Source organism: Gadus morhua, chromosome 2 (assembly GCF_902167405.1).
Source record: "Gadus morhua chromosome 2, gadMor3.0, whole genome shotgun sequence".
Classification (NCBI taxonomy): Eukaryota; Metazoa; Chordata; class Actinopteri; order Gadiformes; family Gadidae; genus Gadus; species Gadus morhua.
Genome location: NC_044049.1, coordinates 20,670,498 through 20,695,703, shown reverse-complemented (window position 1 = coordinate 20,695,703; position 25,206 = coordinate 20,670,498). Strand labels below are relative to the sequence as shown.

At 44.5% G+C, this 25,206-nt stretch overlaps 1 protein-coding gene across 1 annotated transcript; it reads right to left on the bottom strand.

Annotated features, from left to right (window-relative positions):
* Positions 1-1,887: 1,887 nt before the first annotated feature.
* Positions 1,888-24,965, bottom strand: LOC115557044 (adhesion G protein-coupled receptor E1-like). The gene is given in 19 exon segments (XM_030374603.1): positions 1,888-1,896; positions 5,427-5,492; positions 5,723-5,882; positions 6,031-6,122; positions 15,134-15,200; positions 16,059-16,300; positions 16,509-16,712; positions 17,202-17,396; positions 17,573-17,769; positions 20,212-20,325; positions 20,480-20,629; positions 21,086-21,218; positions 21,378-21,415; positions 21,786-21,932; positions 22,030-22,176; positions 23,053-23,196; positions 23,482-23,511; positions 24,111-24,257; positions 24,953-24,965. Coding segments are annotated over 19 exon segments (2,295 nt in total).
* Between the last annotated feature and the right edge of the window lie 241 nt (positions 24,966-25,206).

Here is a 25,206-nt window from a genome sequence, read left to right as displayed (position 1 = left end):
CACCAGACCTGGTTTTAGTGTTTCAGATTAACTAGGTGATGGTTAACCTTTGGACCGGTGCTGCATCCTGTCCCCAGCCTCTGGTCCTTAGCCTCTGGTCGTCAGCCTCTGGTCGTCAGCCTCCGGTCTCCAGCCTCTGTTCGTCAGCCTCCGGTCTCCAGCCTCTGGTCTCCCTTCTCTGGTCTCTGGTCTCCAGCCTCCGGCCTCCAGCCTCTGGTCCCCAGCCGCCGGTCCTCAGCCTCTGGTCCCCAGCCGCCGGTCCTCAGCCTCTGGTCCCCAGCCTCTGGTCTACTCTGCCGCCGATCCTCAACCTCTGGTTCTCAGCTTCTGGTCCTCAGCCTCTGGTCTTCAGCCTCTGGTCCTCACCCTCTGGCCCTCAGCCTCTGGTCCTCAGCTTCTGGTCCTCAGCCTCTGGTCCTCTGGCCCTCAGCTTCTGGTCCTCAGCCTCTGGTCCTCTGGCCCTCAGCCTCTGGTCCTCAGCCTCTGGTCCTCTGGCCCTCAGCCTTTGGTCCTAAGTCTCTGGTCCACTGGCCCTCAGCCTCTGATCCTCTGGCCCGCAGCCTCTGGTCCTCAGCCTCTGGTCCTCTGGCCCTCAGCCTCTGGTTCTCAGCCTCTGGTTTTCCCTGCTGCTTCCTCCAGAGGCTCCTGTAATGGGTTTCCTTGGTTGATTCCGCCGTCGGGTGTGTGAATGTTCGAAGGAACCGTCGCAAGCCGCTTTGGATAAAGCGTTGGCTAAATGCCCCAAATGTAAATGTAGGTTATTAGGTGTGCGGTTGAAAGGTGAAGTATAAGAAAGACTTACTGAGATGCAACAGCAGGACCCAGGAGAAAATCCCGGCTGTTCCTCCTCCTCTAAATCCTAAAACACCAACCCTTCCTGTTGAAGGCACATGTCTGAGGGAATGGCACAATGACTAAATGTGTTCTAGGAGGGTTTCAGCTGAATGCAAAAAACAATTAATAAACCACAACCTAATCAGAAGATATAAAACAGATCCCAGCAGGTACCCTGGGAGGACAAAGAGGCATGTCGCCATAAAGTGTGCCTGATTCACTATATCAAGAGGGACAGAGCTTCGGAAAGGGAAAAGAGCTAAGAATAAGGCAGGATCCAGTTAACAGCAGCACTACCAGTCCAAGATCATAAAGGACCCGGCACAAATGGAACTGCAACACATGGAGCCACCACCACAACTACACTATCAACAAAGGATAACAACGGCAACCCTCCTGACTGGACAAATAGGAACCCGCATTCTTGACAGTGTTATAGACCAGGGACAGTCGCCCGACAAGAGGCGAAATGATACGACTGGAAACGCCATGAAAAGACTATGCTGAATCAAACAAGCATTGCTGGGGATGCTGACTAACGGATAATTTCAGGCGCTGCCAACCACTGCCAACCCCTGCCATGTAATTGTGCCCAATGGCAGCGCAACCAGCCAACATCAAAGCTGTTCATGGGATACACAGCCAAAACAATTCCTGAAGATGGTGACGGGGCACAATCCAGATGTTGCCTACACCAAGAAGGAAGAATGGCCTGGATATACACAGGAGGTTTACTGGTCTACACCAGCCGCCACCGAGAGAGAGCGCCACCAGTCCAAAGGCAACACATCAAGGTCCTTGCCATCTTCTCTACACCCCACTCTCCAGTTACAGCCTGGGATCCCAACCTACATCGCGTGACAACCAGGAAGGTCAAAAAGAGTAGGAGCTCCCCACATCTCCATCCTTGCAGAATCATGCAGATATGTCCCGCTGTAGCCTCATACTCAGTCGTCAGCAACAGAGACCAGTAAACCAAAAGGCGGGGTTCACGCCTGAGGAAGTTGGGCAAAGCCTTTATTTGGATCCCAATTAGCGTCCACAAAGTGGTCGCTAGTCTTCCTGGGGACCACACAGAAAGTGACAACAATTAATACAAACAATAATACAAAGTCTGAGTACGTCAAAGGTTCCTAGTTCCTTGGGTGAGTTCCTGCAGTTAAACCGCGTCTGGATGCATCTTACATAAGGTTAAGTACTTCTTATTGCACGGAGAACAAGGTGGAATCCGTTTTATCAAACGATTACTCTAAATATGTGATATCCCTTTTTTACTTGAAATTAGATCTTGATAACTCATTGTACTCATTACAACCCAGGGCTTGATGGTATTAAGTAATCTGCAATTTAACATTGCATTCGCTCTTTCACAGATATGATGGGTAAAATTTTTAAAACTACATTCATAGTCACAGTGTTTGTCATATTTTTGTGTTGTTTACACTCGACTCCTCTCAGACCCATAGTCGCTGAATCGCTGTTCGTTCACTTACTGTGAGTGGTGAGAAGAGGCTTACTGAGCGAGCGTACAATGATACTATTCAATATCAGTGAAATGGTAAATGCATGCTGTCTTTGTATTTTCTGTGTCATGTCAGATTAATCAAATATTTTAATGTCTTGTCAATCTGTCTAGTTCTTTCATGGTTCGTTCTCCACCCGGGACCCGGGACTCCCATTGCATCATTGCTAAATCAAGTCTATTATCTTGCTGATATGTTAAACATCCAATAATCAACTACTATCCCGCTGCGTTTGGTTAAAGTTGTAGGCTAACGTTGTGTTGATTGATGACCGACTACCACGATCGTTTGAGAATGAGAACGAGGGAGGAGCCGAGTCTGACTGACTTCACCGCTACCGGCAACTCGAAAGAACGAACGAATCTGAAGGATTCTTTTTTGGCGAACTTACCGACGCGGATTGAATCAAGGAAAATAATCATTGAATCCATCACTAATTACAATTATGGCATTTTGCAGACGCTTTTATCCAAAGCGACCATGCAAGGTGACAGACAGCTCGTCAGGAGCAGTTAGGGTTAAGTGGCTTGGTCAGGGACACATCAACTGAGATAGGAGGAACTAGCAACCTTTCGGTTACCAGATATCGGCTCTTCCTCCTGAGCTAAGCCGAATAACCCATTAGGGGGTACAGGGGTTCCACCTTTTTGTACACTCAGGTAGGACCGTCCACCACTTGTCATGTGTTTTGTTGTACTGTTGTTTGTGATGAATTAACAACAGGGTAACAGTGATCCATGGATGGGGGATGGGGTTTGTTGTCTGGGTATTTTGCAAGAGAATGAAGGATTAAACGATGCATCTTGGCTCTGTGGTCGATTTGGGACGAAGGACTTGGGAACTACACCTTGATTTGAATAATCTTTGGGTTATCCCTTAATTGCTATGTAGTTGTAAGATCTTAGGTATAGTATTTGTACATCACAATATCCAACTCAGAAGTAAGGAGATTTTACACTTTTTTTACTTACTTATTTACTAGCCAAAAGGTTGGGTATAACAAAACAAATAAAGCCCTTGCCACGAAAAAGGGACCTACACATGATACATGGAACAGTAATTCTTAGTGTTTACATGTGTTATTAATACATTCATCTAAGTCATTATTTTACATCCATTGCTTTCCTTTGTTTATTCTCCTCTTTTCACCATCACTTATTTTCTTGCTCCTCAGTGGCATCCATGTTGTTTGAACCGGAATGAAAGTCTTTCTGAAATGAGAAAATATAATGTTTGTTGTTGTTATCACAATGCAATAGTAATACAATAAAATGACTGTTGTCACTCTGGGACGAATAATATTCTCATTCTCCAATTCCCATTCCCATTCCCATTCCCTCCAATTTACCAATCACAGCGGCGTATCTGATTTGGCGAGCCAGAAGCGAGCTAAACAGAGGATGACAGCGCTGCGAGGGAATCAGTCCGGAATCAGTCAGTAAACATTGCAAGATGGCTATGGACGAACAGCAGTTGTTTGAAACGCTACAATAAAATAGTTAGACTTGGCTTTTCCTCAAAGCTCTCCTTTGCAAGGATGACACTTTTGCTGTTTCATCGACCGTATACGGCAAGAGTCTAATCTATCGGTTAGCTCCACTGGTAGCTTAGTTTATGGGGCTCTGGATACATCACCCCTTGTATTTTTCTGATTGGCGTAGTGTTATCCAATTGTGTCCAGTGATATTTTCCCTCGAGTTGGGCCATTTTCATTACTCATAGAGTAGTCTCGCAAAGCCAGACCAAACTACAGCAAGTAGAATGGTCTGGAGCCACGCTACCTCGAGCCGTCTATCCGTTGGGAAACTGGGCGGGCCTGTTTTATTTCTTTAAACCAATCACAATCGTCTAGGGCGGGGCTAAGCCCGGGAAGCAGCAGCGGTGTCCATGCAAAATAGTGCCGGGGGGGAAATTATTTTGACGGAACTTCTTGACGTTCAGAGGCTGTCAGAAATGGCTCAATCCCAAACGCCACAAAAAACCATTAACGATGTATGTCGCCTATGTGGAGATAATTTTATAGATAAAAAGAACAAACATCGTTTGATTCTTTGTCACGATGATTTCAAGCCACCATACACTTTGGCCCTTGAGGAGCTCACGGGACCTATAAAAACGAACGACGTTTTAACATTTATATGTGGTTCTTGTAGAACACTACTAAAGAAATACCGTAGGAGCTATTGTGAAGTGGAACGGATCGGTTCATTGGTTAATCCATGTCAAACGCTCATGCCGCCGTCAGAGTGAAACGATGCGCCAAATCCACACCAACCGCCGATAGTCGTGACCGCAAACGCATCGTCCCCGGGGAGAATCCCCGGGGAGAGTCTGGGCTTTTCCAAGGTAATGTCAAAATAGGCTATGTTGTGGTCCTACCATTGTAATGAAATCAGATAGTCAGTAATCAGTTATTACATTATATTAAAATTAAACAAGATTTGATGTCTAGTTCCACAAACAATTTCGAAAACTTGGTAACGCCAGCAACCGGAAGGGGAGGAGTCGCGGCCAAATCGGCCGCTAAGCAATAGACGCTGTCCACTTCCGTTCAGCCAGACTACTCATAGAGTACTAAAGTGAAACGTCACGTTGTCCTGGCAACCGGATTTTCAGTTCTAAACAACCAAACGAGAGATGGCGTTTTCCATTGCTTCCATGTGTTGTTTCTTTCAAAATGAAAATAAATCAATTTCAAGAGGTTAAATTCACTACCAATCGAAACATGTCGAGGCGTTCATGTATTCCCCAAAAGGAAAAGTTTGCGCTAGCATGAAAGATTACGTTTATAATGTAAAAGTAAATTGGCCCAATCTAAATATTACTTACATCATTGGTAAAGAAAACTCGCAAATCAATTCGCAAAAAAATACTTCCTTTTCTATAAAATGTTCGTGTGGCATTGTGTAGAACGTGAATCGGTTGCCATGTAAATGTGACGTCACACTTTAGTACTCTATTGCAAGACCTTACAGCTTTCTATATGTGGGTTTCAAGGCTTGTGAATATGTAGAATTCAAGTTTTGTAATTTTTAAATATGTATTTAATTTTTTGTCTATGCCCCTCACCGCTGTTCCAGCGTTTCCAGATTTCCCGAATGAGCAGGACAGCCATTTGATGTATTCTCCCCTCACCTTGGAGGTACAACAACATAACATGGATTAACACTAACGATAATATCATCAATAATCGTATCTTGATGACATATTGTAGGCTATTTTTTGTAGTCACTTTCTAATCGATAGTGAAAATAGAACTGCTAATCATATCACCATTATCAATGTACCAGTTGGATTGACATTGTCCTGTTCTTACTGTCCTGTATAAAGATGAACCATAACAAGTGTTCCTGATTTGGACCCACCTCCTTGTTGAGCAGACAGTGCACGATGAAGAGGAAGGTGCCCTGCTGGGAGTTGAGCAGAATGAAGAGCACCTGGAAGAAGAGGTTGGCCTGGTACAGACCCAGGACCCAAGTGCAGCCCAGGATGACAGACTGGGCCAGTATCTTGAACACGATCAACCTGCAGAGACGTTCAAGAGCAAAGTGGATCAGGTACAGGGCGCCCCCTCTGGACCAAACACGTTACTGCACCCTCATTGGCTGGAATAGTTCCAGTTTACGTAATGCCAGACAGACGGACAGACAGAGGGAACAGAGTCTGGTTGAACCTGGTGTCCTTGGACTGCGACACGTCACTCTTCATGCTGGCAAGGGTGGGCCTCAGGCACACCAGGGTGGCACAGAACAGCACCAAGTTCATCTTGAATGACACAAAGGCACATATTAGATGAGCCCACATATTAGCCTACAGCATTATCTCTAGGAAATCCTGGAATGGGCACAGACAAGCATTGGACCTCTCATGCTGGCACAGCGCCCCACCAAACACATACTTTAGAACGTTGGCCAACATCTATTCAACATGTTGGCCAAACCTTCACCTGACAACGACCATGGCAAATAAACTAAAACATGCTTTGCTACTGCTTTACCGAATACCAAGTCTTGGCGATAAGGGTTGCTGAATCAGTAAAAAAAACAAAACTTTTGTATAGACTTGCATTCATGCGAAGTCGTCTTCCTAATTCTCTTATATCAAAGCACTTTGTAAACTATTGTTTTTAAAGGTGCTATATCAATAAAGATATTATTATTAGTGGTCCGAGCAGCGAAGTTGCTTTGCCCTTATTGTTTCTGTAATTTTTTTTTTCTCAAATTCTGTAAATGTGTATAATAAACCCCAAAAAATCATGAATTAAGTTTATTTCTCCCCACCAGATTGACCTGGACTCAGAATTCTTTCAGAATATTAATCTCTAGAATCAGACGCTTTTATAAAAAAACACAATTTCATATTAAAGCTAAACATGATAAAAAGATTCACAGGCTACAAAAATAATCAAAAATTCACCAAAATCGCCACATAAAATCTTTAGACCAAACCTCAGAAAAATCAGTGAACAGAATTTGTTTTACTTAGTTCCATTTGAGAAATATTGGCCAATAAAGTTTGAGCAGTTGGCCCATTTTTCTTACATGACCAATTTGTTATTCTATAAAAAAACATACAACTATTATTAGGTGGATACCAATACCCCCCACTACTAATAAACCCAAATTGTGGTACTGCACCCAAAGGTGGCTCTATTTAGAAAAATTATGAACTAGCCTTATTTCTCCTGACGAGATAGACCTGGACTCAAAATTCTTTCATCATATTAATCTCTAAAATCAGATGCATCTTTTTCACCCCGGTCTTCTGCTCTAAAAATGTTTACTTTTGCCACAATTTCATAGAAAAGCCAAACTTCCACAGTCGCAAACCATTTTGCCTACATGACCATTTTGTTGGTGTTTAACCATACGGCTATCATCAGGTGGATACCATTTACAGTGCACATTTACAGATCTGTACTCTTTTAAGAAAGCCCTTAATTCTCTTGTGAAATGTGAGCTTGGAGTTTTCTTGATGTTGTGTGCTTCTCAATAGACATTTTCACAATGTGAATGAGGCTTCATGCAGTTCGGGAATGTCAGTGGCTCAATGGGATAATGCCTTGTACTGGTGATCATTAAGTTGAGAGTTTGAATCCCGATAAGAACATTACGAATAAGCTGAACATGACATTGTCATTGCCACTAATTTAAGAAACACAACATTGAACAGCACCTGAAATTCATTAGGCAATCAACATTCTGGCTCATTTATTTCCAAGAATCTGACTGCCAAGACACAGTATGGCATTAAGGGGAACTTCTTCGTTAATCATTTTTCCTTCATAATGAACTCTGTCATATTAATATTTCTTCCGTCAGTGTTCTTGACAACAAATGTTTAATTTCCCCAGGATTACAAAGATTTTTCAGGTATTTGCTTTTAAAGGTGAACTATGCAACTTTGGTTACTTCTTCGCTTCCTTCTTGGTTTGCACTTGCATTGAGCTCCCCCTACAGCTTCGGAGGAGATATTTTACAACACTGTCTTAACAACTCGTTGACGACCCTTCCCCATCCACTTCTACGCTAGCCATGTGCATTTGTTTTCAAAGAAGCCGGCGTATGCCATGTCTTAGGTAGATGTTCATAAAGAGTAGACAAGGTTATACATTTTGAAAGGGTGTATGTGTAACAATAAACCCATCCTTTTTTATAGTTAACGGGGAGATGTTATCTCCTAGATTAGAATTGTGTTTTCTTTGGTTGTTGAACAGAACGAGTGTTGGCCAACATAATACATAACGATAGCATGAACAAGGCAGATGCTGTGTCTGGAAGATTAGGGACACATTCACGTTTAGGTGTAAATGCCTGCAAATAAACATTGTAAATAAATATATTTGTAAATGGTTTTAAAATGTTTCCATTTTTTTAAATAACAGATGTTTTCACTACCGTTCTTTCCTTTGTTCAACAATACACACTTCGGTTAGAAAAATATTTATTTTGGACATTGAAAGAAATGCAAGTGACAGTTCTTCATGGTTTGTTTTTTGCCTTACGGCTAATGTGTAACATCTTCTTGAGGGTTCTCTGGATTTCCTCGTGACACTTATACCCGCACAAGTTCGGATGTGGGTGGTGGCTGTATCGGGGCAGGCAGGCCGAGCCATCTTGGGTCATCAAGCCTCATAACAATGCTGTTTGCCAATGCTTATAACTAAGAAAAAATATGAAGAAATACTTTTTACAAACATGTTTACAAGTGGGGAACTACACCAAAGTTATAACATGGCTAAAGCTATAATGGAGGTTCATGTATCGTAACAGTTCTGTTACCGACGAATATGTGCTAACTAGCAGCTCTCGTGCAGGGTACTGCATTATATGGCCAGCCGGACATATGACATGATGTAGGATATACACTTATAGAAAAATCTGAGGCATTCGAATAGCGGTCTAGTGATTTAACTAAACAAGAACCTGTATTCGGGGATTTAGCCTGTATCTCGGGGACGAGACAGACTCGTGTCTGGCCTCTCTGTCGGTCAGTCTCTAAACATGATAAAAAGATTCACAGGCTACAAAAATAATCAAAAATTCACCAAAATCGCCACATAAAATCTTTAGACCAAACCTCAGAAAAATCAGTGAACAGAATTTGTTTTACTTAGTTCCATTTGAGAAATATTGGCCAATACAGCAAAAGTCTTTAGCACCTGTAACTGCAGAATTTGAATGCGTACACTAAAGTCACAGTAAATTTGAAGTAGTTTATATTTATTTTGCATGTGTACTAAAGTCACAAATGTGTAACAGTACATTTGTAGTCGTAAATATATTTTTTTATACCATTGTAAACACAAAATAATAATAATAGATTCAATTTATATAGCGCTTTTCTCACACTCAAAGCGCTTTACATAGGGGCACAAAAATAGATAAACAAGAAAAAAGTTTGAGTTGATGTGGCTAGGGATAGGGAGTGATCTAGGGGTAGGCAAAGGAGAAGAGATGAGTCTTGAGGCGGGACTGGAAGATGGTGAGGGACTCAGAGTCACGAATATGTTGGGGAAGGGAGTTCCAGAGCCTGGGAGATATCCTGGAGAAGGCTCTGTCACCAAGGCTGTGGAGTTTTGATGTGTGGGTGGAGAGGAGACCGGCTGAGGAGGATCTGAGGGCCCGGGGGGGTTGGTAGAGGGAGAGAAGGTCAGAGAGATATGGGGGGGCCATATGGTGGAGGGCTTTGTAGGTGAGGACCAGGAGTTTGTAGTGGATCCGATGTGAGATGGGGAGCCAGTGGAGATTCTTGAGGACTGGGGTGATGTGGTGCCACACTTTAGTGTGAGTGAGGGGACGGGCTGCTGCATTCTGGACCAGTTGGAGTCTGTTGATGGAGGTGGTGGAGATGCCGGCGAGGAGTGAATTGCAATAATCAAGGCGGGAGGAGATGAAGGCATGGATGAGTCTTTCTGCAGCGTGGGATGTGAGGGAGGATCTGATCTTTGCAATATTATGGAGGTGATAGAAGGAGGTTTTGACAGTGTGGCGGATGTGGGGTTCAAGGGAGAGGGTGGAATCAAAGATTACGCCAAGGTTGCGGGCCTGGGGGGAGGGGGAGACCGTGGTGCCGTCGATAGTGAGTGTGGGGGGGTTTGCGAGTTTACTCAGGGTTGATTTGGAGCCAATGAGGAGTAGTTCAGTTTTGTTGCTGTTAAGTTTCAGGAAGTTATTTTGCATCCAGAGAGTGAGTGAAGACAGGCAGGATTCAATGTGGGAGAGGGGGGGGTTGTGGGGGGATTTGGTGCTGAGGTAAATCTGGGTGTCGTTGGCGTAGCAGTGGAAGTCCATGGAGAAATGGCGGAGTAACTGACCAAGGGGGAGGAGGTAAATGATGAAGAGGAGGGGGCCAAGTACAGAACCTTGGGGAACGCCTTGTGTGACGGTGGCTGTGGCAGATGTGTGGTTGTGGAGGGAGATAAAGTGAGATCTGTCGGAGAGGTAGGAGTGAAGCCAGCCAGTGCAGTTCCTTCGATTCCGGGGTTGCTGAGTCTGGTGAGCAGGATGGTTTGGCATACAGTATCGAAGGCTGCACTCAGGTCAAGGAGGATGAGGAAGTTGAGGGAACCAGAGTCGGCAGAGGTGAGGAGGTCATTGAGAACTTTGAGGAGAGCGGTTTCTGTGCTATGGAGGGGGCGGAAGCCAGATTGGAGGGGTTCAAAAAGGTTATTGGCGTGGAGATGGGATTGGAGTTGTGTGATGACAATGCGTTCAAGGGTTTTGGAGAGGAAGGAGAGGTTGGAGATTGGGCGGTAGTTACTGAGGGAGGAGGGGTCGAGAGAGGGTTGATGCTAGTGTAAGGAGTTCAGTGAAGTCAGAGGGGAATGAAGGATTAGGTTTGGGTGGCCGGTAGATGAGGATAACTGTTGTGGCGGAGGGGGCTTTGAAAGCAATGAATTCAAAGGATGATACTACTGAAGGGAGGGTGGGTTCTTTAATCAAATAGGTCTCTTTATGTATGACGGCGAGACCACCTCCACGGCGAGAGGGGCGGGGTTTGGCGATGTAGCTGAAACCAGGGGGAGATGCTTGGTTGAGGGAGAAAAATTCATTGGGTTGTTGCCAGGTTTCAGTAAGAAGAAGGAGGTCGAGGTTATTGTCAAGGATGAGTTCATGCATGATGGGGGCTTTATTGGGGAGTGAACGAGTGTTGAGGAGGGCAAAGTTGACGCAGCCAGAGGGGGGTGGGATCGGGGCAGGCTGGAGAGGTCTGAGGTTAGTCAGGATAGCTGTGCAGGAGGACAGAGGGGAGCTCACCTGCCTGGTGAGCTGCCGCCTAACGGCAGCGTTGAAAGGTCCGGAAGCAGCTGAGTCCTGATGACGTGGTAGGGGCGTGACGGAGCGTGCAGGTGAATGGGACGCAGAGACCGTGCTGGGACAAAACAAATCCACGGCGGGAGCTCCTGTGGATGTAACGCCGACAACGTAGGAGTCCAAGTTGTTTGATGACTGAGATGGATGATGGGAGGGAGTAGTTGAAAATACCAAACAGCTGTGCAGGCGAATAGGTGAGCATGATGCTGCCGGGCGGAGGGAGCGACAGCTCAGCGATAGCGGCTAGCCGCGGGCCCGGTGCACAGAGATGGATGACAGCGGTGTAGACCAGGATTACCCACGGCAAGACAGGAGGAGATGGACCAGGGAAAATACTTACTGGGGGGAGACCATGCAGAGTGAGGAGGATGGATGTGACCAGGTCTGGCCGACGGAACAGCCTAGCGTTAGCCGCCACTAGATAGATGAGCGAGGGGGACCCACTAGCAGGGATCGGGAGGCGAGTGGCTGATAGTTGTCCGGCAAGGCGATATAGGTTGTTGGAACCAGATGGCTCTTTTCCCGGTGAGGCAAGATTGACATTTGATAGACGTCAGAAACAGCTAGATGCCTAACTACCCAGCTAACAACGTCGGTGAGGCTAAAAATCAATGTCCCGAAAAACTGGAAGGGCTCGTAACAATAGCTTGTTAAAAGTGAAAAAATACAAGTGAAAAAAAAGCACAGGAAAACTATTTTATCAGTCACAAAAATCAAAAAAAAGTCGTGATCAGAGAAGCGGCGAACAAACAACACCAGCGTCCACTCTGGTAGCCATGACAACAAGAGCAGCATTTTTGCTCTTTCTTTGCGCGGGATACGTTTCTTTCTGGAGAAGTGAAGAGGGTGTCCTACTGAACGGAGGTGGATATCCTACATTATGTTAAATGAAATGACTTAGTTTAAGTGAATTCCCCCCAAAGTATTTCATTAACATGCCGCAAATGTCCTTCAATGTATTTTAATAGTCACCATAACATAAGTTCAGAAATGTTAATGCAATACTTTGGGGGGAATTCAGTTGAACTAAGTCATTTCATTTAACATAATGTAAGATACCTGCGAGAGTATGCTGCGATCTTTATAGCTCCATGGCTGGCACGCGGTGGGTCCTAGTGTAATTTGAGAAATGCATCCCTGCCGGCGATTTTCATTGGATTAGGAAATTATGGGCGGAACTATTTTGTCCCGCCCACGGACGCTCTGGCATCTACGGATACGAATACTTTTGCTGCACATTTACCACCTAGACGTGTTGCAAAACTACCTGCAGAAAAACCCACAGCTGAGACTTGCAGGAGCAGATTCGAGCAGTTGTAAAATGGATTTGTGCTCGCTCATTAAAATCCTGAATTAACATAGCGTTCTTTATCATTTTATTCGTGAGGAAATTTTTCACAGATGTGCAACTTCTGATACATTAGTTCAAATTTGGGTTTACGAATGCACACCTTTTGGGCATGTTCTCAGATTATGAAACACGGGTGTGTTTTGCACCAACTGCGCTGCAATAATTGTAGCAAAAGGATTTGTGAACCTGTAACACAGATGTGCGTACCTGTAGACCCTATTTTGTGTTTACAATGGTATCAAAAAATATTTACGACTACAAATGTACTGTTACACGTTTGTGACTTTAGAGTACACATGCAAAATAAATATATACGTCTTCAAATTTACTGTGGCTTTAGTGTACGCATTACAATTCTGCAGTTTCAGGTGCTAAAGACTTTTGCTACAATAATACCTTCATACATTCCCTTCGCTACTTGTGTTTGTATCGAGCCGGTGTTACACCAAATTCTGCAACCCGCCGAAAAGTGTGACCCATGGGGGGCGCTGTTGTACATTTTCTGCAACATGCACGTGTGCATTATAACAAAAACATAAATAAAACATAAGATCTCCCCCCAACGGTGGGTCTTTCTTTTCTTGATACTAACATTCATTCTAAACAGCATTTTGCACAGCAGCCTATAATAGGAAATTCTCAAAGGTAAATCAACGCAATTTAACACTGACTGTAGCTTTTTATGGGTAAAGAAGCAACGGTGAAGGACCGTACAAAACACCCTGTCCATTGTATGGGTCTGTAAAGCGCTAATCAAAATCAAATGCATTTATTAAGCACCTTTAATAAAAAGGTAATTGGTTGGGGGGAGATCTTATGGATGTTTTTGTCATGCCTGTCTACGCTTCAAACTCGTGCATACTGCAGAAAATATGCAACAGCGGTTCTGTGTTTGTGGGTCTGTAGTGCCGTAAAGCAATTTGTTGCTTCGTGAGATCCGAGACTCCCGCGAGATCCGAGACTCCCGCGAGAGTGGGCGGCGGGTTGCAGAAACTTGCATATTCCCTTTTTCCGCCAAGATGCTCTAGGGGAGTCGAAACAGCGACCAATCGACCCATAAAGTGTTATAGAACCATCACAATGACTCTCAACTAGAGCTGTCAAGCGATTAAAATATTTAATCGTGATTAATCGCATTAATGTCATAGTAACTCTAATTAATCGCGATTAATCGCAAATTATTTTTCTATGCTAAATATCCCTTGATTTTTTTGTCCCATAATTCTTCTCATTTTAATTCTCTTATCAACATGGTGAAGTGCATCGGCTTGCCTTGTGCAAATGATTTTTTATTGATAACAACATTGGCATATACACTGATCAAAACAGGACGATACAAAAAAAGAGCCTATAGTGCAATTGAACGACTGCTTTGAACAAAAGTCATTTGAACATAGCAGTCAGGCTACTGCTTCATTGTTTTGAGCCAAAGAAAAAAAAAAAAAATTTTTTTTTTTTTATAAAGTAATTGCGTTAATCGCGCGATAAAAATTTTTACGCCGTTAAATTTGGTTCGCGTTAACGCCGTTAATAACGCGTTTAACTGACAGCTCTACTCTCAACCTGTTATGTTAAGGTAAATTAAGCCAACAAAGTTGCATAGTACCCCTTTAAGAAAGCCCTTAATTCATTTGAGAAATGTTTGCTTGTGCCGTGTTCCAATATCCATACTATCCGTACTTACTAGCCTAAGTTTGAGTATGTAGGGCGTTCCGATTCAGATCGGGCGAAAATAAGTGTACTGAAAGGACCCGGATGGTGTACTCAAAACGGTCAAATCGCGAAGTGTGGATCGCGATTTAATCTACGGCTAATCTACGGCTTCACAACAGCAGCCATTTTAGTGGCGGAAGAGGGCGGACCCAGGCTGAGGCAAAGTCGGCGCATTTTCCACGTAGCCTGCATTAATTTAAGAGTTAAGAGTCATTTTGTCGTTTTTATTGCTTTTATAGCCTTTTATAGCAGCTAGGCGTAAAGAGTTCACCGTTCAAAAAGGGATATTTATTTCCGGGGAGGAGCCGCGGCGGCAGTCATGATCGTAATTTCCGGTTAGTGCACCGCGGAGTATTCGATTTGGTACAACACTGATATCTGAAAATTAGCGCACTTAGTGAGTGCGGATAGTGTACTTCCTTTAAGTGTACTCATGGAAGTATGGATATCGGAACACGGCATTGGAGTTTTCTGGATGTTGTGTGCTTATCAATAGACATTTTCACCATGTGAATGAGGCTACATTTCAGGTTTGTCACTGGCTCAATGGGATAATGTATTGTACTGGTGATCCTTAGTTTGGGAGTTTGAATCCCGAATAGACAATTTTGAACAAGCTGAACATGACATTCAGCCATTGCTATGCAGCCTAGTCACCTGAAAGCCGAGGCACAGTATGGCATTAAGGGGAACATCAACATCTCTCCTTCATAATTATATGTCATATTTATGTATCTTCCATTAGTGTGTTCTTGACTTTTCATTTAGCTCGGACCCCGTTAATCACCGCTTGCGGTTATATTTATTATTATTATTACTTGTTGCTAATGCTTTGTGCTGAATTATGTCCCACAGTGTAACAAAAATACAAATACAAATAAAGCCAATGTACTCACACCAAGGAGAGCGACCACAGGCCCTGTCAGAGCCCAGTTGAAACTGCGTTCTGTGGATAGCCAGCACCTACACAGTTTTAAGAACAGAGTGCGTGTATGTCATATACGTAACTATAGATTAGGGCTGTCACTTTTTCCAAAAATGAAATTCGAACGAATTTCGAATGTCCATAATTAATTCGAATACATTCGACCCCCCCCCCACGACAACAGTCTTGATTTTTTATGTTGCTCTCGTATACCTCACGTATACCTACTGAATTCATAACAGCACAGGATAAAAACACATCTTTGATAACACATTTGTAAACACAACAAGAGGAAGCTCCGACACACAAGTGCGGCTGTCTTTTACACATTAATAATAACTGCTCGGAGCGCGATATGCGGAGCGCATGTCGTCCATGGCACACACAGCCTATATAAACGGACAATCTGTGAGGCCGACCTCCAACACGGCATGCTGCTCTTTTTATTCCTTACGGAAAGAAAATTACAAGTAGTCTCGCAGCTCTCCGTTACCGTTGCAGCTGCTTGTGTCAGCCGTGCTGTATAAGGCCCCAAACAGGCTGCCCATCGCGCCCAGCGCAGCAGCGGACTTTTCTCCCTGTCGTGTGCGATCAGTTTCGGTCTCTGTTTCAGTGAGCTCGTGTGAGAGGCTTTCAGTCACGAGATGTTTCTGTGCAGGGGAAAGGTGGACTAACCGGGAGAAGCGGGGATCCAGGAGGGCCGCTTTATTGAGGAGAAGCCACTCGCCGCTCTCTTCTTTATAGCGCATTTTTACAGTTCGAATGGAGAATTACACTTCGAATTCGAACTTTTCACCCCACCTTCGAACGAATATTCGAACTTCGAATAAAAAGTGACAGCCCTACTATAGATACACATGGTCATATGTGTGTGGGTCACTGGCAATGCTACTCACACCTGTGAGTCTGTGGCACCATATCCATCAGAGAACACCGCGGCAGACACGCCCAGAATCACAAACGGTGCGCCATAGCCAATCAGGTACAGCACTGGTGTGGGGAGGCCGTCCCTCTGGATGACCTGGACCTTGGAAAGTCTCCGGACCAGCAGGAAGAGCTGCAGGGCCTCCAGGAGCATCCAGGAGAAACTGGCCAGAATCAGGAAGTGGAGCACGCCGGCCATGACTTTACAAGCCACCTACAGAGACGACCAGGTTCAAGGTATAATATACCATCAATATACCATTTTGTCAGGCCCATGTAAAATATAACGCTAATAAGGCAATACCTCAAAATATAAGAATGCCCTCCCTCCCATTCAACACTAAGTTGCCCTCAGGGTATCATGAGGAGAGCATATATCCTCCCAGGCGGTGGATCTGTTCCCCTACTGTGTGAACAAACACCTTATTGTTAACGTATCGGTCCATCCAGAGCATCAGGAAGTGGGAGGAGGCGAGGCTGATGCAGAGGTGCAGACGGGCCGTGTTGTTGATCTTGGCATTCCAGCTGCACAGGAGGAAGGTCACGATGGCCAGCGCAAAGAAGAACAGGCCGATGGTCACACACACTCTGTTCAGCCACTCCAGGAAGGGGTCCTCTGGAGGAGGCTGGTGACGAACAAGAGAAGAAAACGTGACGCTGGTGAAAATATCGGGATATTGTCGATCTGCCGAAAATCGTCACCGTTTGTAATTTGGCCCTAAAACAACACGGACAACGCTGTCTGCTGAACGTTTAGTCTAGAGGAATCTAAGGGCCAAAGTGAGATTGGTTTGGATGGTTTTCATTCACTCTTTTTACGAAAGTATATCTGACAGAAATCTCGGAAAGAAAATTACGGACTTCAGATATTGAGATCTCTACTGTAAAACTGATTGTTGCATTAGGGACCTGTATTGTAGTGGTATGTGTCACAACGTTGGAGCAGTTTCTGCATCAAACAACGCAGGGATGGAACCCTGTCCTTCCTGCTCCTTTGGCTCTCTTGTAGAAAAGACGCATCTGTCAGCTGGAGGAGGAAAATACGGCGTCCACAGAGAACAAAGACAATACATTGAGCAGTTGAACCACCTCAGGTTGGGCTGCTTGGTACGTACCTCTCCGATCTGCAGGATGAGAGCGAAGGTGGAGAGGTGGGAACAGCTGCAAATGGTGTAGTTCTCATCGGAGTACGCCACCCAACAGCCATTTACCGACCAGCGGCTGGCCTCTGCCTCCTCGCCCGTGGAGGCATCCACCTTCACGGCCGTCTGGTCTTTCCCTTCCCAGTACACACAGGTCACCAAGCCAGCCTCTGATTTCTGAGGATGCAAAAAGCAAACAGTAAAGAACTGATATTGCTTCATGGATGATGATGGATGGAGGTATAATATTTTAGTGGATGGATAGATGGGACGGTGGATGGATGGAGCTGTTGATACATGGATGTAGTTACAGATGGATTGGTGGATGAGTTGATGACGATGGCGCATTCTGTCAGACGGTTCACCTTCTTGTGCTGGATGGTGAAGTTGATAGGTTGGGAGAAGTTGGAGTGCTTGGTTTTGGGTAGGAATGCGGTGATGATGTCAGAGTTCATCTCAGTCTGGTTCTCGGTCTTGAAGAAGCCGGGAATGAGAAGCCTCTCCATGTCACGGAGGGTGAGGACTGCAGCTGCTGCCGATCCTGCAAAAAACGACAAATACTTTTTTGGGGTTGAGGTTTACTTCATTATGAAGTTGCTAAGATTTAATATTGATATGTTTTGGCCGTGTGGTCGTTTCTGCCACATACTGATGGCGTTATTAGCTTCATTAGTTCTCAGTGGGTGCTGGTCTCCGCCAGGGCTGCGCCTTGTCACCAATCCTGTTTGTGATATACATGGACAGGATATCGAGGCGTAGTCGTGGTGGGGAGGGGTTGCAGTTCGGTGGTCTGAGGATCTCGTCACTGCTTTTTGCAGATGATGTGGTCCTCATGGGATCATCGGCCTGTGACCTTCAGCACTCACTGGATCGGCTGGCGGCCGAGTGTGAAGCGGCTGGGATGAGGATCAGCACCGCTAAATCTGAGGCCATGACTCTTAGCAGGAAACCGATGGATTGCTTACTCCGGGTAGGAAACGAGTCCTTAGCCCAAGTGAAGGAGTTTAAGTACCTCGGGGTCTTGTTCGCGAGTGAGGGTACTATGGAGCGTGAGATTGGCCGGAGAATCGGAGCAGCGGGGGCGGTATTGCGTTCGCTTTACCGCACCGTTGTAACGAAAAGAGAGCTGAGCCGCAAGGCAAAGCTCTCGATCTACCGGTCGATCTTCGTTCCTATCCTCACCTATGGTCATGAGGGCTGGGTGATGACCGAAAGGACGAGATCGCGGGTACAAGCGGCCGAGATGAGTTTTCTCAGAAGGGTGGCTGGCGTCTCCCTTAGGGATAGGGTGAGAAGCTCAGCCATCCGTGAGGAACTCGGATTAGAGCCACTGCTCCTTTACTTAGAAAGGAGTCAGCTGAGGTGGTTCGGGCATCTGGTAAGGATGCCCACTGGGCGCCTTCCTTGGGAGGTGTTTCAGGCACGTCCAGTGGGGAGGAGGCCTCGGGGAAGACCCAGGACTAGGTGGAGAGATTATATCTCAACACTGGCCTGGGAACGCCTCGGGATCCCCCCGTCAGAGTTGGTTAATGTGGCCCGGGAAAGGGAAGTCTGGGGCCCCCTGCTTGAGCTGCTCCCCCCGCGACCCGACCCCGGATAAGCGGACGAAAATGAGATGAGATGAGATGTTTTGGCCGTAGTATACTGCAACACAGCCATTGAATTCCCTCCATAAATGTGCCAAACATATATATTTGGCTGCTGGTTGTAAAAATATCGAGCTAATCTACGGCTTCACAACGGTCGTGTGTAAACCCTTGGGTGACTTCACAGAGGCTACATACATAGTGTGCCACATACTCCTCATCACAATCGTTACATTATTGTCCGTTCCTCTGGATGCTTTTCATGACAAATCAGGCATTAAAAAGGAGTTATGTTCAAGAACATTTTACGTGGGTGATTACAAACTGATTATCCAAGGTATTCTCGGTCAGTCTTATTACCGTAAGCCTTTAAATACAGCGGTGAGCCCTGTGCGTAATGCTGCACCATGGCACTGCTGGAGGACCATGCAAATGGCAGGATTCGGAGGGAGAGGGTCTTCAGGGACCATAACGATTTATTGGTACATAAAAATAGGTACCTTTATGTCAGACCACTTCTTTTTTAATTCTGGGACTGTGCGCTCCGTGCCACTGACAGAGTTCACTGCTGCAGCAACATGTTGCCACTAACTCTGCTTTTTGTTTTTTAGTGATCCCAATCCCAATCCCCAAAACAAAACTACTTTTCGGGCCTCCACCTCACCCACAAGTGTCTCCATTTCAACCTCCGTGAAATTTAGCTTTTTTGCTTTTCTCAGTCCTTCTGCCATTGTTTCCGACAAGACATAATACTTGCATCTGAGACTGTTTTATATGCAGAACGCATTCATGAGGTCATTTTTATTGACCATTTATGGTTAAAAAGGGGCGTGTACAGGGCGCAATGTGAAGCTGATTCAGCTGCGCACACTTGTAGGCACTCTGTGATTTATAAAGCAAAGATTGCTTAGAGGTACGCAGGGTTTTATAAGTCTGAATATTTTTTGGCGCACTCAAAACTTGGCTTTTGGGCATACGTACACTTTTAATAACGATCCGAAGCACAGTTTTATAAATGAGAAGAACATTTGGCCAAGTCCAAAGTTTTCTCTGAATCTCCATAAAATGTTCTGAGCAGGGTTATTTTCACATTTGTACTTTTTTTTTCTTCATTAAACAGACTAAAAGCGACCACAGTATCCATGAATTACAACAGAAATTCACGATACAAGTGATTTGATGTTTTTCACACTTCGTATGTTCACGACTGCCAATCAAAGAACAATATATGGAAACGATGAACGATTTTTTACAATGCATTTCGATCGCATTTCATTGTCCTCAAATATACCAGAAGGTTGCCCCACTAAACAATCCAAGATGGCCGCAGGTAAATAAGGTTGATGGTCACATTCAGTTCTTCCACCCAACCAGCTGAGGGGGTCACTATTCCTCACCATTGTTGTCCTGTGCCAGAGCCTCGAGATTGACCTCCATGCTGATTCCTTTGACCGAAAGGACATTACTCTCTCCATTACTGCTTCCAAGACTGAAGGTCTGTATGTTCAAATCTAGAGGGAAAGTTACCGAGACAAAAGGCAATAAACGAGTTGATTGTGATCCAGCAAGCCTTACCATAGTTCCGATTGCCTCATTCCCAGTACCTAGTTCCAACAACCTAGGGACTAGGTACTAGCTCTAATGTCTTGGTGGCACGTTTCCTACCTACTACTGCAGTCTGGAGCGTTTTGTTGGTTCCGTTCTGGCTGGGTTCTACAAGGGAAGAAACCAGACCCTCAGAGATGTCCAGGATCACACTGCCTGTATCTGCATCTCCATCACTGGTCACCGCCTTGGGCGACTTAGAGTTAGCACCTGACACTTCCTGGGGCAGAAGGAAAGCGTTGCTATAGTTGGGTGACAAGTTCTTGAAGGGAATTAACGGATTTGACAAACATAATATTAAAACGTACCATTGATGCAGAAAAGCCATTTTTGACTGTCTGAAAAAAAAGCAAAGAAACAAACTGCCGATGTCATTAGACTGTTAATAGTGTATAATCCTGTGTTATTATTTGAAACCCCAATCAGGTCATCTGTTTGAGAAATAAGTAGTCTCTGAAGACTGATGAGTAGCCCCAGCCAGTATCTGCCAAATTCTAAGTAAATTTCCTGGAAAAGGTTTTCATGTAAATAAATGAAAATTAACTCTGCATCGTGCTTGGTTGAAATACCTTGGATCTGGTTCTGGGTTTCTGAATCCCTCACCCAAAACGTGGCTCCCTAAAGAACAGACATGTAGGCTGGAGCGTCAAAAGAAAAAGACGCCACTCATCTGTCTTGAGAGACTGTGAACTAACTAACTGTTTTTGCATACACTGACCGCTTCTGACAGAATGACGCCTGCATTATCCTTCAGCTGTTGGGCGATATTTCCAAGAAACGCTCTTTCCTTTGTTTGTCCCTGAAACAGCGACACAAATCCCTGCTCAAACTTTTTCCTTTTCCTTTTCGTACAGTTTTAAGAATAGCTAATTTTTCAATCGTCGTACTAATGCGTCTCCCGAACTAGTTATTATTTTTCTGTTAACAATTTTACTCTTGTAAAAAAAACAGTACTTGCCTCTGGAGGTTCAATCGCATCAAGAATGTCCTGAAGACCTATTTAGTTATTGTTGAAGACAAAATCTTATTATGAATTACTATCAATAATAATAATAATAATATTGAAGATCCTTAATGTGGTCTAAGCCCATTAATGATCTTACTACAGATGGAACAGGATTTTTGTTTTGTCATGATTTAATCAGCTTCATTTCTGTCTACATTGAATGTTCTCCAAAATATATTTGGTATGTTTATGCAAATGTTATGATGATTTATCATAACCAAATTTTTGTGGAAATGTAAGATTTTATATCATATGCATCTTACACTCGATGCAAGATAACTACCACTCTCTTGGGGTTGTTTTCATAATTGAAGATGTGCATTCCTAACTACAATATGTTCAAAAAGTCGGTCTGCTCACTTTGGCAGAACGTGACATCAGGTTCCCAAATGACCCCCGTTGAGGGGTAATAGCCATCAGGGCAGGAGCAGTCGAAGGTCCCTGGTGCGTTGGTACACACGGTTTTAGTTCCACAAAGATCCACCGTCTCACTGCATTCATCGATGTCTGTGGAGAAGACAGCAGGTTGGTCGAACCCAACCTGCGTTTGAATCAGGCCAGTACAAGCACAACATTATTGGACAAGGAAAGACCAACCACACACCATTGCATGGATTTTCAGAGCTGGCGATCATATCTGAGAGGTCGAGGCGGTAACCATGGTTACAGGTACAGAAATGGGCCCCGATTGTGTTGTTACAGACGGCCTCAGGGCCGCAGATGGGGACGTCTTCCACACACTCATCAACATCTGTTCAGAGACATAAAACATATTAACATGACCACATTCATCCTTTGCTTTTGTATATTTGCTGACTCTGTAAAATGTATCCATCATTGGCTGGTTTGGGTACACCCACTGTATTTGGTAACACAATCCACAGAATTATAAATCAGACAAAGTAGGACAATTCTACAGTGGGTGACTAAGAAAAAGCAAGTGATTATAAATTCTAAAAAAAGATCTTGATTGTTAAATTAAATCGGCTCTAGAGCTGTAGAAACATGGCGGATCCGTGGAAGATGACCGCTCTCTATGTAGATATAGAGGGCTCTTTCTAAGGTCTTCACAACACAACCATTCTTGTTTACCTGGGAATATATACTTTTTATGCGTAAAAGGACAGTCAATTATTCACATTGCTAATTTAACCGAATCCAGATCTGAGTGATCAACAGCATAATGTATAATAATCCACCTTTGGCCACGTTAGCTCCTGCAAAGTCTGTTACCTGCCCTGGTCTTTGTGTGTTTGTGTGTCTGTGTCTGTGTCTGTGTGTGTGTGTGTGTGTGTGTGTTTATTCCCTTCATCTTATTGTTGGTGGTTCTCTAGCTCTCTCTTATCCTGACTTCCCGAATGCTTCAACAGCATCTTGTGTGTTTAGCTCCAGGCCACAGCCCCCCCCCCCTCCCCCCCCCCCCCGTCTGTGTGTTCCTAGTGTTTGTAAATGTTGTGCGTTTAAGTTTTTCTTGTGTCTTGAATTTACATTAAGTAAATCTGCGAGTTTAGCACTGAGTGTCCAGAGTGTCCAGAGTTTGACCAAGACCACACCCTGGGGAGCTACTCCACGTCTCTCAGTCTGCCGTTCCCCTGAAGTTCATTCAGCAGATTGCGTGACTAGCTACCTTCACAGGTGTTGTCCTCATCAGGGGCCATGGACGGGTCGGTGGCTATGTATCCCGGCTCACACTGGCAGATATGTTTTCCAGGAACATTGGTGCAGTTGGTACGAGGGCCGCAGACGGTGGAATTGAAACACTCGTCAATATCTAATCAAGGGGCAATAAGTGGAAGGAAGAAACACATCTTAACAAACAGAACTCAACTCCAACCAAAATCAGTCCAGAAATGCAAACGTATTACAATGTTGAACGTCACAGGTAACATAACGGCCGTGTTGATATCACAGGGATATTGTCCCCCTGGGGGTTGGAGCTGGTGTTGGAGTGTTTTTTACAGACCTCGGCATTGTGGAGCTGCAGTAGGCACAAGCCGATACCCCACATGGCAGTTACACTCAAAACTTGCTGGGATATTCTTACAATCACCCTCACCGCAGGGGTATTCGAGACACTCGTCAATGTCTGCGAAGAGAGTCAAGAACAGACACTTTTAGGGAGTGAACATTATAAAAGAAGTGTTTCTAATTGAGTGATATTAAAGCGCAATACTGGTCGCTTCTTATTTTATGGCTGTTTTTGTCATTGTTGAAAAGCAACCATCCCTAGGAAACTACAAAATAATACGAATAGCCCGAAAGACATTAGGTCTACATTACTTTGTCGTGGCCGGTCAATTATTCTGAGTTATTATACTCGTACTATCTTGATTAAATTACTGGATATACTTTTACTCCCTACGTAAGAATTACAATAACTCTTGAATATCTTGTGTTTTTAATGATATACCCTTAAAGAATAGGCCTATAATGACCGTAAATCGTTGGATCATTCAGGTCGCTTTCAATGTGATCTAGGCCTTCATGCGAGGTCCGATATGAGCTTGGTTCCAATCTTGAAGTTAGCGGAACAATTTAAACCCACACTACGATCTTTATTGTAAAAGTCTGCCTCGCCTAATGTACCCATCCCCCGCCAGTGTGAGAATATTATTCAATTCTATTCATGCTATTATAATATCTGATTTCATAAAGCTGTAGGACGAGGAGGAGGATCTTACATACCTTCACAGGAGGGAGTCGTTCCTAGTTTCTCTGCTGGATTAGTGTCGTTGAATCCTGGCAGACAGGTACAGTTGTACGTTCCATTGACGTTGGTGCATATGGTAGCCGGACCGCAGATATCAGCAGTTCTCACACACTCATCGATGTCTGCGGACAATCAACAGGCATAATTTACACAACTACACACTAAATAAGAATCATCATCATCTTCGTCATCATTTTTAATAATGTGATATTATAACGTGCTGATCTCATCCTGCAGTGAATAAGTAAACTAAGATAAGATAAGCTAAACTAACCAAGCTAAAGTAAAACAAGCTTAATCAAGCTTAGCTAAAACACAAATAAACTAAACTGAAGAGAGACCAATGGAGCTCACCAACACAGCCATAGGAACCATTAACAGGAATGTGCTCAGGGGGGATTTCATACCCAGAGACACAAACACAGCCTCCCACAGGGGTACTGGTACATTCAGCAAGGGGACCGCAGGAGTCTAGACCACACTCAGAATGATCTGAATGGTGACAGTGCAAACACACACACACACACGCACACGCACACGCACACACACACACACACAATAGTCGTTAAAAATCGTTATTTTTAACAATTATTTTGACACTGTAAATCATGAAGGGGAGAATGTAAACGTAGACAATTCTGTTCTCACAGGTAGCGAAGCCGGTACGCGTTGGCCCAGCACCAAGTGGTCTGAAGACGTGGAAGCCTCCCGGACAGATCACCCACTCAACGGAAATTTTGTCATTGTGGCATCCAAAGTGGTATCTGCCTGCTGATCCCATTGTTGGTGTCAGGGATTCATTGACTGGATAAGTCACCTTCACATTCCATGGGTATCCGAAGGTACCCGCATTATGTTCACAAATTTCACTGGCTCTATCTCCACCAATCCCTGTGAATCTCCACCACTTTTTGACCAACAGTCTGTCATTGCTTGGGTCGCCACGGATGTCTGCTCTTCTAAAGGCGCGGTTGCGCCATGGATCCGTCAGGTTGGTGTAGCCGTTGCAGGATCCTGGATGCATTGATGTGATGGCGTCAACAACATGGATCACATTAACGATAGTCACAT